This window comes from Schistocerca piceifrons, chromosome 5, assembly GCF_021461385.2.
Source record: "Schistocerca piceifrons isolate TAMUIC-IGC-003096 chromosome 5, iqSchPice1.1, whole genome shotgun sequence".
NCBI lineage: Eukaryota > Metazoa > Arthropoda > Insecta > Orthoptera > Acrididae > Schistocerca > Schistocerca piceifrons.
In genome coordinates, this window is record NC_060142.1 from 591,646,803 (window position 1) to 591,661,147 (window position 14,345).

Consider the following 14,345-nt stretch of genomic DNA (forward strand, 5'->3'; position numbering starts at 1 on the left):
ACCCGGCTGTTCAACCGAGATTTATTTCGTCATAAAATATGCCTGGAGAAATTGAAGAATCACAACACATACAACTCATTTTTCTGAGGCTATGTTAAAGACAAGGTGTACAGCAATGACCCCAAAACCAGTGCTGAGCTGTAAACAGCCATTCATGAGGTCATTGACAGCATTGATGTTTCGACACATTGGCAGGTCATGCAGAATTCCACTATTTGTCTGTACCACATCATCGACAATGATGCCATGCATATCAAATGTGTAACAACCTATATCCAAATGTGTGTAGTGATGTTTACATGTTGAACAAAGTGTGTGTATGCTGTCGTTTGTAACTGATTTACATTTTTTTCATATAGTTAAATTATTGTCATCCTGTACATAATTTTCAATGAGGAAAATAAAACGAACATTCTAAGTAAGGGTGGTAGTTCTCATCTTCATTTGTTTTGAGATCTTTATAAAAGTTGTGGAATGTGGGTGGAACAAGTGGGAGAATATCCAAAAGCTCTTTATTTTTTTCTTTAGAAATTGGTAGTGTGGCATGATAACATTTTCCAGGCTGCATTCGAGCACCCACTTTCCTCTATGAATGAAGCTATGCACACTCATACCAAGCAGTTCACCCGAGATTTATTTCGTCATGAGTTGTATGTGTTCAGATCCAGGGAATATGGCAGCCAATTGAGGCCCATGCCAGTGGCCTCTGGGTACCCTGAAGCTAGAATACGGTCCCCAAAGTGCTCCTCCAGGACATCAAAGACTCTCCTGCTTTGATTGGTTTGAGCCCCATCCTGCGTGAATCGCATATTGTCAAAGTCAGCTTCACTTTGGATAATGAGGATGAAATCATCTTCCAAAACCTTTGTGTACTGTTTGGTAGTCGGCATACCATCAAGAAATATCGCATTGATTATTCCATTACTGGACATTGCACACCACACAGTAACCCATTGAGAGTGAAGAGACTTCTTGATAACGAAATGTGGATTCTCAGTCCTCCAAATGCACCAATTTTGCTTATTGATGAACCTGTCCAAATGAAAGTGGGCTTTGTTGCTAAACCAAACCATATTTGCATCAAAGTCCTGTTCATCAATTCTGTGGACAATAGTGTTGGCAAAGCACAACCACTGTTCCATGGCCCTGGGCCTTACTAACTGTTGGGTTTGAATTTTGTATGGGAAGAGATGTAGGTCTTTCACAACAATTTGTCCCCCAGTGTCTCCCAGTTGACTCCCACCTGTTGTGTAGCTTGTCTGAGTGATTTTCTGGGGCTGGTTTGAAACACAGTGCATTTCTTCTCGATGTTTTCTACCCCAACCATTTAGTCATCAGCAGCATAACACTCACATTGACAAACAGAAACAATGCAAACAAAATGCATAGTGTACACATTCTTACCATACTCTGGAGCGAGGTTAAGACTGTTACATGCAAACCAATTTCTAACACCATTGAAAGTTCACTTTAAAATAAACAAAACATTGATAAGCAACCTAAATCCAAAAAAGCTTCTCATTCATGGAATCAACTGTAACTATCAGGCATACTAGCTGATGGTCTTAGCTGCATCTCCTGCACACTGTTCATTCGCAAGTCAAATTCCCATAGTACCCACATTTGTAAGCAGAGTTGCCCAGCACAATAGATTGCCAACCCTTGTGGAGTGTCAAGTACGGGCTTTCTTAACTGGATTAACACCCCAAACTATTGACTGAAACCTCTAATCTACATCTGTTCACTTCCTGCACTACCTTTCCACAGTTCCTATCCTATTACCATAAGACTCCCTGTCAGTCATAGTGGATGTGACACCCTCGTACACTGACAAACCCCATGCCCATGACCTCGTGGCCATGGAACTACCTTTCTCAGCATCCTCCTGATATCAAAACTACCACCTCCTTCATAATCCTTGGCAAACACATCCTGACCCACATTTACAGGCCTGGCCAAAAGTCAGTGTACAATTTTCAATATTTATTTTACAAAACTATAGTAATTACAAATCTGCGGTTTCTGAAAAATGAAAGTATAAACCATCAAGTTTGTTTCCATATCTTTGTTGCAGGTAGAAGCTGAGTACAGAGCACTACAATCACTGTCACTGTAAAATAGCATCACACATGGAGAATGTGGACTGTGTTCTGTGGTATCACAGGATAGGAGTATTGTTGCATCTTACATGAAGTTTAAACAAACAGGGTGGCCTTTGTTCAGTGAATGAAGTGTCAAGAGCTGTGCAACAGGCGTTCTTACACAGCCCTTCCAAATCTACTTGACACACATTTCATGAATTTGGGACCCCTAGACTTACAGTGCAAAGAATTCTACACAACAGATTGCACCTATATGCATATAAGGTCCGGATAACATACACAATATAACCAAATGATGGAACTTGTTGAGCAGCTTTTGCGACTAAGGTATTGGCACAAATCGACACCAGCAATGAGCCTCTTCAACTAATCTGTTTTTCAGATGAGAATAATTTCTACAGATCAGGTAAAGTTAACATGCACAATGTGATGATATGGAATTCAGAAAGATCACACATTGTGTAAGATCATCTTAGCCTTTCCCCTAAAATGAATGTGTGGTTTGGTTTAATTTGCAAAAAGACTCACTGGCCTTTTTCTGTTTGTCAAAAAAAAAAAAAAAGCGAAGCTAACATGTGACTGGATATACTACAAGACTTTGTGGTACTACAGCTGGGAGACTTGCAGCCTGATACGGTTTTCCAAGAAGATGGAGCACCACCACACTGGGGACTGTATGCTGGAAATTTTCTTAATGAAACATTTTGTGACAGATGTACTGGGCATGATAGCCCCACAGCCTGACCTGCAAGAGCTCCAGGCACAACACCTTTAGATCTCTTTTTGTGCAGCTATGTAAGGGACAAGGTTTACGCTACACAAGTACCTGATCTGGATACTGAAGGAGGAGGATAGCAGACACCATTGCTGGTGTTAGAAAAGGAAACCCAAGATCAATTAGAGACTCTTTGAGCCACAAGTGGTGCACATGTTGAAGTTTACTGGCTCTGTGACAAAAACTTGGGTGATTTGTTCTATCATTTGTCACAAACCACAAATTTGTAAGTTCTATAACTTTTATACAATAAATATTCATAATTGTACAAAGACTTTTGAACCACCCTGTATTTCAATTTCAAAGGCCAAATATATAACCCCCTGCCACGCATACTTGCATGGCATCATCCTATACCAACTCTTTTCGGCCATCTGGAAGAATCCTTCTTATCCAGTCAACAGGTAAAACCACTTGTCCGGTTCAGATTCACCAAAGACATTTTCACGATTTGGACTCATGGTAACAGAAAACCTTTGCTCTTTCTTCCATAAGCTCAACACCTACTCCAGAATCCGTATCCATTGGTCCTTCTCAACTCAATAAACCTCATTCCTGGGTGTCAATCTCCTCAGATGACATCATAAATACATCTGTTCATATCGAAAAGCACCAACAGTACCTCCACATTGACAGCTGTCATCCATTCCCTACCCAAAATTCACTTCCTTGCAGCCTCATCAACAGTGGATATCACTTCTACAATGGAAAGCAGGAATTGTCAAAATATACCAAAAAACTTAACAGAGCCTTTGCTGAAAGACAATACTCCTGCAACTCATCCTTATAAAATCTCCCTTGCCACCTTCTCCTCTGACACCAGTAAACCTGTTAACCAGCCACAAACCAGCATTCTTCTGATCCCCCAGTATCACCCTGACTGACTGACCTTGAAAACCTTTACCACGGATTTGACTGCATCTCTTTGTGTCCCCAGATGAGTAGCATACTACCAAAAATGCTACCCACATCACCCAAGGCAGTATGCCAGCATCCACACAACCTACAGAATATCCTTATCCATGCTATTCCAAGCCTGCATCTTACTGCAGCATTTAAATTCACATAATTTGCTGTCAAATGTACAGTTTGGTTTTAGAAATGGCTTAACAACTGAAAATGCTATAGTCTCTTTTCTCTGTGAGGTTTTGGACGGATTAAATAAAAGGTTGTGAACGTTAGGTGTTTTCTTTGATTTAACGAAGGCTTTTGACTGTGTTGACCACAAAATATTACTGCAGAAGTTGGAACATTATGGAGTAAGGGGAGTAGCTTACAATTGGTTCACCTCCTACTTTAAGAACAGAAAGCAGAAGGTAATCCTCCGCAATATTGAGAGTGGTAATGATGTTCAGTCCCAATGGGGCACTGTTAAATGGGGCGTTCCCCAAGAGTCGGTGCTGGGGCCACTGCTGTTTCTTATTTATGTAAATGATATGCCTTCTAGTATTACAGGTGATTCAAAAATATTTCTGTTTGCTGATGACACCACCTTGGTAGTGAAGGATCTTGTGTGTAATATTGAAACATTATCAAATAATGTAGTTCATGATATAAGTTCGTGGCTTGTGGAAAATAATTTGATGCTAAATCACAGTAAGACTCAGTTTTTACAGTTTCTAACCCACAATTCAACAAGAACTGACATTTTAATCAGACAGAATGGGCATGTTATAAGCGAGACGGAACAGTTCAAGTTCCTAGGCGTACGGATAGATAGTAAGCTGTTGTGGAAAGCCCATGTTCAGGATCTTGTTCAGAAACTAAATGCTGCTTTATTTACCATTAGAACAGTATCTGAAATAAGTGACATTTCAACATGAAAAGTAGTATACTTCGCATATTTTCATACGCTTATGTCATATGGTATTATTTTTTGGGGTAATTCTTCCGATTCAAAAAGGGTATTTTTGGCTCAAAAACGGGCTGTTCGAGCTATGTATGGTGTAAGTTCGAAAACCTCTTGTCGACCCCTATTCAATAGTCTGGGAATTTTGACATTGCCCTCACAGTATGTATTTTCTTTAATGTCGTTTGTTGTTAGCAATATTAGCTTATTCCCAAGAGTTAGCAGCTTTCACTCAGTTAATACTAGGCAGAAATCAAATCTGCATGTGGAATGCACTTCCTTGGCTCTTGTGCAGAAAGGAGTGCAGTATTCTGCTGCATCCATTTTCAATAAGCTACCACAAGAACTCAAAAATCTTAGCAGTAGCCCAAACACTTTTAAGTCTAAACTGAAGAATTTCCTCATGGCTCACTCCTTCTATTCTGTCGAGGAGCTCCTGGAAGAGCTAAAAAATTAAGCAAATTCCAGTGTTACATTCTTGATTTTCTTTATTTAAACTAACGACTTGTCACCTGAATATGTTTCTTATATTTCATTTTATCTGTTTCTACAATCGTGTTATAATTTCATGTATTGACTCGTTCCATGACCATGGACACTTCTCCTAAATGTGGTCCCACGGAACAATAAATAAATAAAATGGGTCATTCCCTTGTCAATGACCCAAATGAAAGACCTGCCCCATACACTCACCCAGCACTTCCTAGCACAGTCCAGTCATAGGCATTTCCTACCCTATAAAAGGCAGGGCAACAGATGATAGCAGCCATATTTCATATCAGCTATGCTGCAATTACTGTGCAGCATCTTTCGTGGGCGTGTAAGGCAACCCACTGTCTACCCATGTGTCTGGTCACCATCAAACTGTGATCACCCAGACACATGACCATCCAAGTTGCTGAATCTGCTGCACACCAGAACACAAATGACTAACAACTGCTTCATTATGCTGGCCTTTTGCGTACTCCATTACAGTACAAGTGTCTTAACTACACAGGTGGGAAATGTCTTTCCAGTATATCCAGCATTCTTACAACCTCCTTTGGCCTATACCTCCACTAACCTGTTTCCCACTGCCTCACCTTACGTTTTCTTTTCTGTTGCTGTTGACACCACTCGTTCCCTGTCCCAATAGTGTAATACCAGCTCCCACCATTTTTGCCTCCCCCACCAAATTCAAGCACTGATATCTCTCTCTCTCTCTCTCTCTCTCTCTCTCTCTCTCTCCCCCCCCCCTTCCCCCCCCCCCCCCCCCATTTCCCTTATACATCTCTCCCCTTCACTCTTCCCTCCCTGTCTCCCACTCCGTCTTCAGCTTCCTCCATTTTCCCCGTCTCCCCCAATCCCTCTTTCTATATCTCTCACATACTCTACCCCTCAGAACTCCTTTTGTCTTGCTGTGCAGCTGCTGAATCACCTGTCTTCCCACTCCTGCATCATACTACTTTGCTGCCTCCTCCTTACTTTGTGTGTCCTTCCCAACTCCCTCCCCACATCCGTTAGCCAAGACAGCTGCTCTCAATAAATGATAATTCATATTCAGTGTCACTGTAGATGCTGTAGTTTATGTTTGGTTGCCTGGGTGGTTGTGTGTGTGTGTGTGTGTGTGTGTGTGTGTGTGTGTGTGTGTGTGTGTGTTTACTTTCTACCAGAGAAAGTTCCAGAGCTCATAGGCTAGTGAACATTGTTTTCTGTTAAGTGTGTCTATGTGGCACACATCAGTCTGCTATAGGTTAGTGGTTGCCTTTCTCTTGTTTTACAAAATATTTCTTCTATAGTCTCTGGTATTTATAAGGTGCTCTGTATTCAGCCTGGTTTTGATTATGAGAGCAAGTGCTCTCTCATTCTGACCACACCATGTGCAGCTGCATGACACCACATTCATGGGGCAATCATTTACTAGTATTAATAATTGTTTTTATAATATCATTTCTATCATTAAGTTTTAGTAGATGGAAAAAAATAACATTTAGCAAACTAAAAATTATGAAGTAACGACTTTTTGGAAATGTTACATGTTTTTCGAGCAACAGGGAGTTAAGATAGTTATTTCAAATTTGTCACAAACATGTAATGAGAGATTATAAACACTTTAATTTGGTTTATTCTTCTTAGTTTACAATTTGAAATAAGTCATTTCAGTAAAAACTAGTGACATGCTAAGTTTATGAAGCTCTATGTACATTAACTGACACAGTTTGGACTTACAATTTTCAGAATGTAATATGTTGTAGAGCAAAGAAATTAACTACATGGTGTGGTCTTGACTAATATAAGAAATATTTTAGTCAAAATCCTCATAATAAGGAATTTCTTGGAGCACCCAGGCATTCTGGTGTTGTATTCAACTGGTAGTTCATTCCTCCACACACCAGGCAAGTCGTGTGGCCAGCTACCCCACCAGGAAGATGTGCATAAACAACTTTCATCAACACAGATATTTTCCTTGTATGGCCTGCGCTGTTTATTGTGGAGTTACACTTCGTTTCCACAGCATCTGGCGGCACCAACTCGCTGACAGGCAGTGTGACTATTGCAGCAACACTCTCTGTTGCAAGGGCACTATTCCGTTATGCCATGTCACATGCACTCACAGTATCACATGGGTATTCATCCATGCCCGACTATTTAGGCCAAACAATGCCACACCATATGCTAAGCCAATTATGCTCTACTCCTCCAAGCTGGAAATACCAACAGTTCCATGTGGCTGCATCAGCAGTTAGGCCCCTGTGCTACAAGATAGCAGTACCAGCACTCCCATCTCAGCATTTCATGCCAGCAGGCACAGCCCAGTTCATTATGGTCTTCACCAGTAGTACGTAGCCATTACAGGCTGGGAGCATTGGCCCAGTAATGTCCCAGGTCTCCACATTGATGCCTAATACAACTCTGGAATTCATTGTAGACAGTATCACAGGAGACACATTTCTGTTGTACTTAGTTGTGTGGATATTCATCCAAGGCCATTATAATCTAGTTTCTTCGTAAATGAACAGATATTCCTTCAAAACGTCATCTATCATTCTTCAGTACAAGAATACATCAAGTGGAGTGTTTTTCTTGTGCTGAACTGGTTTAGACTCTACTTCAAGGTGAACAACTGTGATGGTTGTACATTACCGATGGCATCTTACCACACAACAATTCTGTGTTATATAAACAGTAACATTTGTGAGCTCTGAAAGACCACTGTTAGTGATGACCATGTGTATTACTTCACCTCTAACCCACTTCTACATCTACATCTACGTCTACATCCATACTCCGCAAGCCACCTGATTGTGTGTGGCGGAGGGTACCTTGAGTACCTCTATCGGTTCTCCCTTCTATTCCAGTCTCGTATTGTTCGTGGAAAGAAGGATTGTCGGTATGCTTCTGTGTGGGCTCTAATCTCTCTGATTTTATCCTCATGGCCTCTTTGCCAGATATACGTAGGAGGGAGCAATATGCTGCCTGACTCATCGGTGAAGGTATGTTCTTGAAACTTCAACAAAAGCCCGTACCAAGCTACTGAGAGCATCTCTCTTGCAGAGTCTTCCACTGGAGTTTATCTATCATTTCCGTAATGCTTTCATGATTACTAAATGAGCCTGTAACGAAGCACGCTGCTCTCCATTGGATCTTCTCTATCTCTTCTATCAACCCTATCTGGTACAGATCTCACACCCGTGAGCAGTATTCAAGCAGTGGGTGAACAAGTGTACTGTAACCTACTTCCTTTGTTTTTGGACTGCATTTCCTTAGGATTCTTCCAATGAATCTCAGTCTGGCATCTGCTTTACCGACGATAAACTTTATACGATTATTCCATTTTAAATCACTCCTAATGCGTACTCCCAGATAATTTATGGAATTAACTGCTTCCAGTTGCTGACCTGCTATATTGTAGCTAAATGATACGGGATCTTTCTTTCTATGTATTCGCAGCACATTACCCTTGTCTACATTGAGATTCAATTGCCATTCCCTGCACCATGCGTCAATTCGCTGCAGATCCTCCTGCATTTCAGTACAATTTTCCATTGTTACAACCTCTAGATATACCACAGCATCATCCGCAAAAAGCCTCAGTGAACTTCCAACATCATCCACAAGGTCATTTATGTACATTGTGAATAGCAATGGTCCTATGACACTCCCCTGCGGCACACCTGAAATCACTCTTACTTTGGAAGACTTCTCTCCACTGAGAATGACATGCTGCGTTCTGTTATCTAGGAACTATTCAATCCAATCACACAATTGGTCTGATAGTCCATATGCTCTTACTTTGTTCATTAAACGACTGTGGGGAACTGTATGTACGCCTTGCAGAAATCAAGAAACACGGCATCTACCTGTGAACCCGTGTCTATGGCCCTCTGAGTCTCGTGGACTAATAGTGCGAGCTGGGTTTCACACGATCGTCTTTTTCGAAACCCATGCTGATTCCTACAGAGTAGATTTCTACTCCCCGGAAAAGTCATTGTACTCGAACATAATACGTGTTCCAAAATTCTGCAACTGATAGACGTTAGAGATATAGGTCTATAGTTCTGCACATCTGTTCGACGCCCTTCTTGAAAACGGGACGAACTGTGCCCTTTTCCAATCCTTTGGAATGCTACGCTCTTCTAGAGACCGATGGTACACCACTGCAAGAAGGGGGGCAAGTTCCTTCACGTACTCTGTGTAAAATCGAACTGGTATCCCATTAGGTCCAGCGGCCTTTCCTCTTTTGAGTGATTTTAATTGTTTCTCTATCCCTCTGTCATCTATTTCGATATCTACCATTTTGTCATCTGTGCGACAATCTAGAGAAGGAACTACAGTGCAGTCTTCCTCTGTGAAACAGCTTTGGAAAAAGACATTTAGTATTTTGGCCTTTAGTCTGTCATCCTCTGTTTCAGTACCATTTTGGTCACAGAGTGTCTGGACATTTTGTTTTAATCCACCTACCACTTTGACCAAAATTTCTTAGGATTTTCTGCCAAGTCAGTACAAAGAACTTTACTTTTGAACGCCTCTCGCATAGCCCTCCTCACACTACATTTTGCTATGTTTATGTTTGTTGTGAAGTTCCCTTTGCTTCCGCAGCAGTTTTCTAACTTGTTTGTTGTACCACAGTGGCTCTTTTCCATCTCTTACGATCTTGCTTGGCACATATTCATCTAACGCATATTGTATGATGGTTTTGAATTTTGTCCACTGATCCTCAACACTATCTGTACTTGAGACAAAACTTTTATATTGAGCCATCAAGTACTCTGAAATCTGCTTTTGTCACTTTTGCTAAACAGAAAAATCTTCCTACCTTTTTTAGAGAATGTACGGGAATTGGTCATCATAACTGTGAAACAATCATTCCAAGAACATAATAGGTTTTATAAGAGAAGTGTGCTCGAACTATTTAATAAACATGTTATCTCAGGTTGTCTTAGGCTGATTGATTAATAATGAGCTTCTGGGTGTTGACTTGAGTCGTCGTTTCCAACTCAGCTTAACACCCACAATTCACTATTATTTTGTAAGCAGGATTACTTCCCTTCCTCATATGAACTTGTATTACAGAGGTGAAGAAATGGAAAAGTGGCATTTTTCATGCAAGCAGCCTGAAATGACAACAGTACAGTTATTTCCAGATTTTTCAGGTGTCACAACTGAACAAACTGCTGCCCTGGAGTAGGAAGCGAGAGTAGGGGAAACTGGGGAGGCATGACCATATGGGAGGTTCAACCATATGGCAGGTTTGACTCACCCTAGTTTTATCATCTTTGGAACTATGGTTTAACACCAATTCAAGCTAGAAAATTTGTTTTTGAATATGCTGTGGCCCTTGTTTTAGCCAATCGCAATTTCAGCTATCCAAACAACTGGAAAGATAATGAAGCAGCAAGTTATGATTGGCTCCGTGGTTTCATGCTGCGGAACAAGAATTTATCCCTACGAACTCCACAGGCTACAAGACTTGGTAGAGCAACACCTTTTAACACAACAACAGTGAAGAAGTTTTTTGATAATTTAAGTAAAGTATTTGACAAACATGCCTTTGGTCCTGAAAACATTTATCATGTAGATGAGACTGGAGTCAGCACAGTCCAATGACCAAGGAAGAAAATTGCCAGTAAGGCAGAGAAACAAGTTTCAAAGGTCACTTCGTCAGAAATAGGAACATTAGTGACAATTGGTTGTGCTGTTAGTGCTATTGGTACAGCCTTGCCACCCTTATGTGTGTTTCCTAGAAAAAGAGTGAGTGATTTAATGAAAGTTGGTGCTCCTCCTGCCATGACAGTAGATGGATGACTGGTGAGAATTTTGAGACATTTTTGTTTCATTTCATCAGATTCTCTATAACATCAATTGATTACCCAACATTAATTATACTTGATAATCATGACTCACACATCACTCCAAAAGGTCTAATGATTATTACAATTCTTTGATCAGAAAAACATCTCCTTTCATCAGTAAATATGAGTATATTGAATACCATCTACTTATCTGAAATTATGATTCCAGTGTTTGTTCTTTTGGGAAGACAATGCGGTATTAGCTTGGAGATTCCACACTAGCTTGACTGCTAAACAAAATCGAGTTCCTACACATCACACTAATGGAGAGAAAACAAAGAAGGCTTTAAGAATCACAGGTCGATTATTAACACAGAGGGGTGCAGAAAAATGTAGACACTCTTTCATAGTCATTATTAATGGAACAAAATGGCATACCATTACAATTCTTGCATGGGGGGAAGGTTATTTCATGTGTTCAGAGTGACTCCCATTAGTAGCCAAACAATGTTTATGCCACTGAACTGTAGACTGCACTATGGCTGTCAGTGCTGTTGATGTGATAGACGCAAAGGACGCCTTGGTGGTTTCTCATAGCTCATTCAGTGTAGCTGGCTTGTCTTGATAAACTTCATTTTTCAAGGTCCCCCATAGATAGAAGTCAAGAGATGTAAGGTCTGGAGACTGTGGTGGGTACTCAACAGCTCCTCTTCGACCTATCCATTGTCCAGGTAGATTTTCATCCAAGTGGGCTTTGACATCTCTGTGGTAATGAGGCGGAGCACAGTCTTTCATTTCAAAACATCACTCAGATGGCAGGTAAAATCAATGTTTGCAACATATGATGATACACCTCACCAGTTACAGTAACTTCAAAGAAGAATGGGCCAATCAAAATGCATGATGACAGACCACACTACACATTAACACCCGGTGGATTAACATGTTTGTCCACATGAACGTGATGATTTTCATGAGCCCTGTACACACAGTTGTAGTGATTTACAGTACTGTTCACCCTCGTGAATCATGCCAACATGCCTTCAAACGATTCACAGTACTCCACACCGGTGTTAATAGTGTGTAGCAATCTTGGAATGTACACTTTCCACTTTGCAGCCTTCAGAATTCATCATATGCTTGACAGGCTCCCCCCACTCCCTTCATGTGCATCCTGCTTCACAGATTTCTGAGGTAAGCTAGTAAAATGTTGCAATACAGCACTGCTGGAAGCTTACTTGTTGTTGATTTTGGCCAGTCAGACCATTCCTTATGCACATCCTGAACAGTACTGTCAGCTTCAAATTTATTCGCAATATGATAAATTGTTGTATGTGTGGTGGCTGAGTCCCATACACATTACACCACTGCCATTGTATTTCCAACATGCTTTTGTACTTCCATTACCATTTCAATATGGCCTTGTATTGTTCAAACAAAAATCTTACTTCATTTATTGCCGCACTGTCATCACCATCATCTGCTGGAAACAGAGCACTAAGATATGTTGACAAAATAATGAACAAAGTTAACACTCAAAATTGCGATGGTATGTCATTTTGTTCCAAAAGATACCAACTATCAACGATTGTCTACATTTTCATGGACCCATCCATATAAGCAGAATGCTACAGAATGACAGATGAGTTACAGTAACAATGGCTACATACATTGGCTGATTATCCAGTGCTGCCAAATTTACTTATTTGCATGACCCCAGATCCCATCTTGACACTGCAGATAAGTACAAAATGCCATGTGCCATTTGGAAGTCCTTGTTATCACTGCTACACATTTGTCTTATTATTACCACAATCAATTCCTAGTGCACTTGCCTCTTCTCTCTGAATACGCTCCCTTGTCCTGTAGATGTTTTTTCCCCAATTCCTCACTCCTTTCTGCTATCCCTGAGTACCACATAGTCCTGACCACAAGTATGTTAAGATGCTTCAATCACTGCTGTGAAGACTTCAGTTTCTTTCCTTCCACTGTACATAGTTCCCTCCCTCCAGGTGTACAATCTCCCAGTATTACAGAAAATCTTGGCGTATGGCAACTGTGACTTGAAGGCCATGAGATGACAAGTATACATACTATCTTCTTACTAAACCTACAAGAAAGAACTATTTGAAGGCTAAATTAATATCAATAATTTTTTACTTCCTTCTAATCAATACACTTACTTAAAACTTACCTCCAAGCCCAATTTGTAGAATCCATAATTAAATAGGTATTTCACAAAAGATTTAAGATCTTTATCTGCATCAGCACGCCTTATGTTAGGGAACATAACAGTTGGCCTCAAAGTGGAGAAACCCCTTAAGTGTCGCACATATTTCTGCCGGATGTTTATGACAGCTCGAAATGTTGCAACCAATATTAAACCTTGAAAATAAAAAAGCAGAAATGAATATGGCTTTAATGAAGTTTTTGAAATACAATTGCTAAAGTACAGCAATTACTGATACCCTCAGAGCACCAAGGTCAGGCAGTTCCAATCGTGTTCCATGGAGCACGAGTCCCACGAGTGCCTGTCAATTTTACCATGAGCAGGCACTTGTTGAGTAGGCTATCCTCCAAGTAGTCCTACTGCAACCCATTCTCACCTTACACTCTGCCCATGCACAATTCTTTTGCCCACCATTGCATGTAGCACCTCGGCAGGGTATATGAGAGGGTACACTACTGCCAGGCTCCCGCCCTCCCTGCACCCAGTTTACCCACCACTGCCTGCTTGTGCCCATGAGCATCCAGCTGCCCACAGCTTGGCACTTGAGGTGGAACAACCTGACCCAGGTAATATGGAAATCAGAAAGAAAACTTATATTACTATACACCCTGAGTAAAATTTAAAAAACAATGAAAATTAAATTAAGCTATATAAGTAGATTAATTGCACCTAAACTCTGGATTACAAAAGACATCACCACTGCAAACAAAATTAAGTGAATAACATCCTTATCATCAAGAACAACTACAGATTACAACAGCACCTCATGTCGCAAACTATGGTGACCATCTTGAGCAATGTTATCAGATTTAAGGACCATTTGAGACATTGGAGAAACTAAAACTGACAATACAAATCAGAAAAACTATGAACTTTTAACTCTAGTTTCTGAACACAGCTGGTAATTTAGTTTTGAACAGGTTCATAGACTAAAGTTTCTAAAGAATTTCCAGGGTCAGTCTGATAAAACTGACTTAAATTTTACATCTCCAAAATAAATTTTTATACCACCAACATTCTTTAAAGCAAATTGTATAGTGGCTACATCTAAATCCATAAAAAAATTTTGTAACAAATGGAGTTACTTAGGTAATGAATCTCTTTATAGCCTTATATA

At 40.4% G+C, this 14,345-nt stretch overlaps 1 protein-coding gene across 1 annotated transcript in view; it reads right to left on the reverse strand.

Moving 5' to 3' along the window:
- LOC124799297 (piezo-type mechanosensitive ion channel component) overlaps positions 1–14,345 on the reverse strand; it is a 715,678-nt gene that overhangs the window by 337,155 nt on the left and 364,178 nt on the right. The window contains exon 21 of the mRNA XM_047262884.1: positions 13,193–13,383. Coding sequence (XP_047118840.1) covers positions 13,193–13,383 — 191 coding nt within the window. The remainder of the gene's footprint in view (positions 1–13,192; positions 13,384–14,345) is intronic.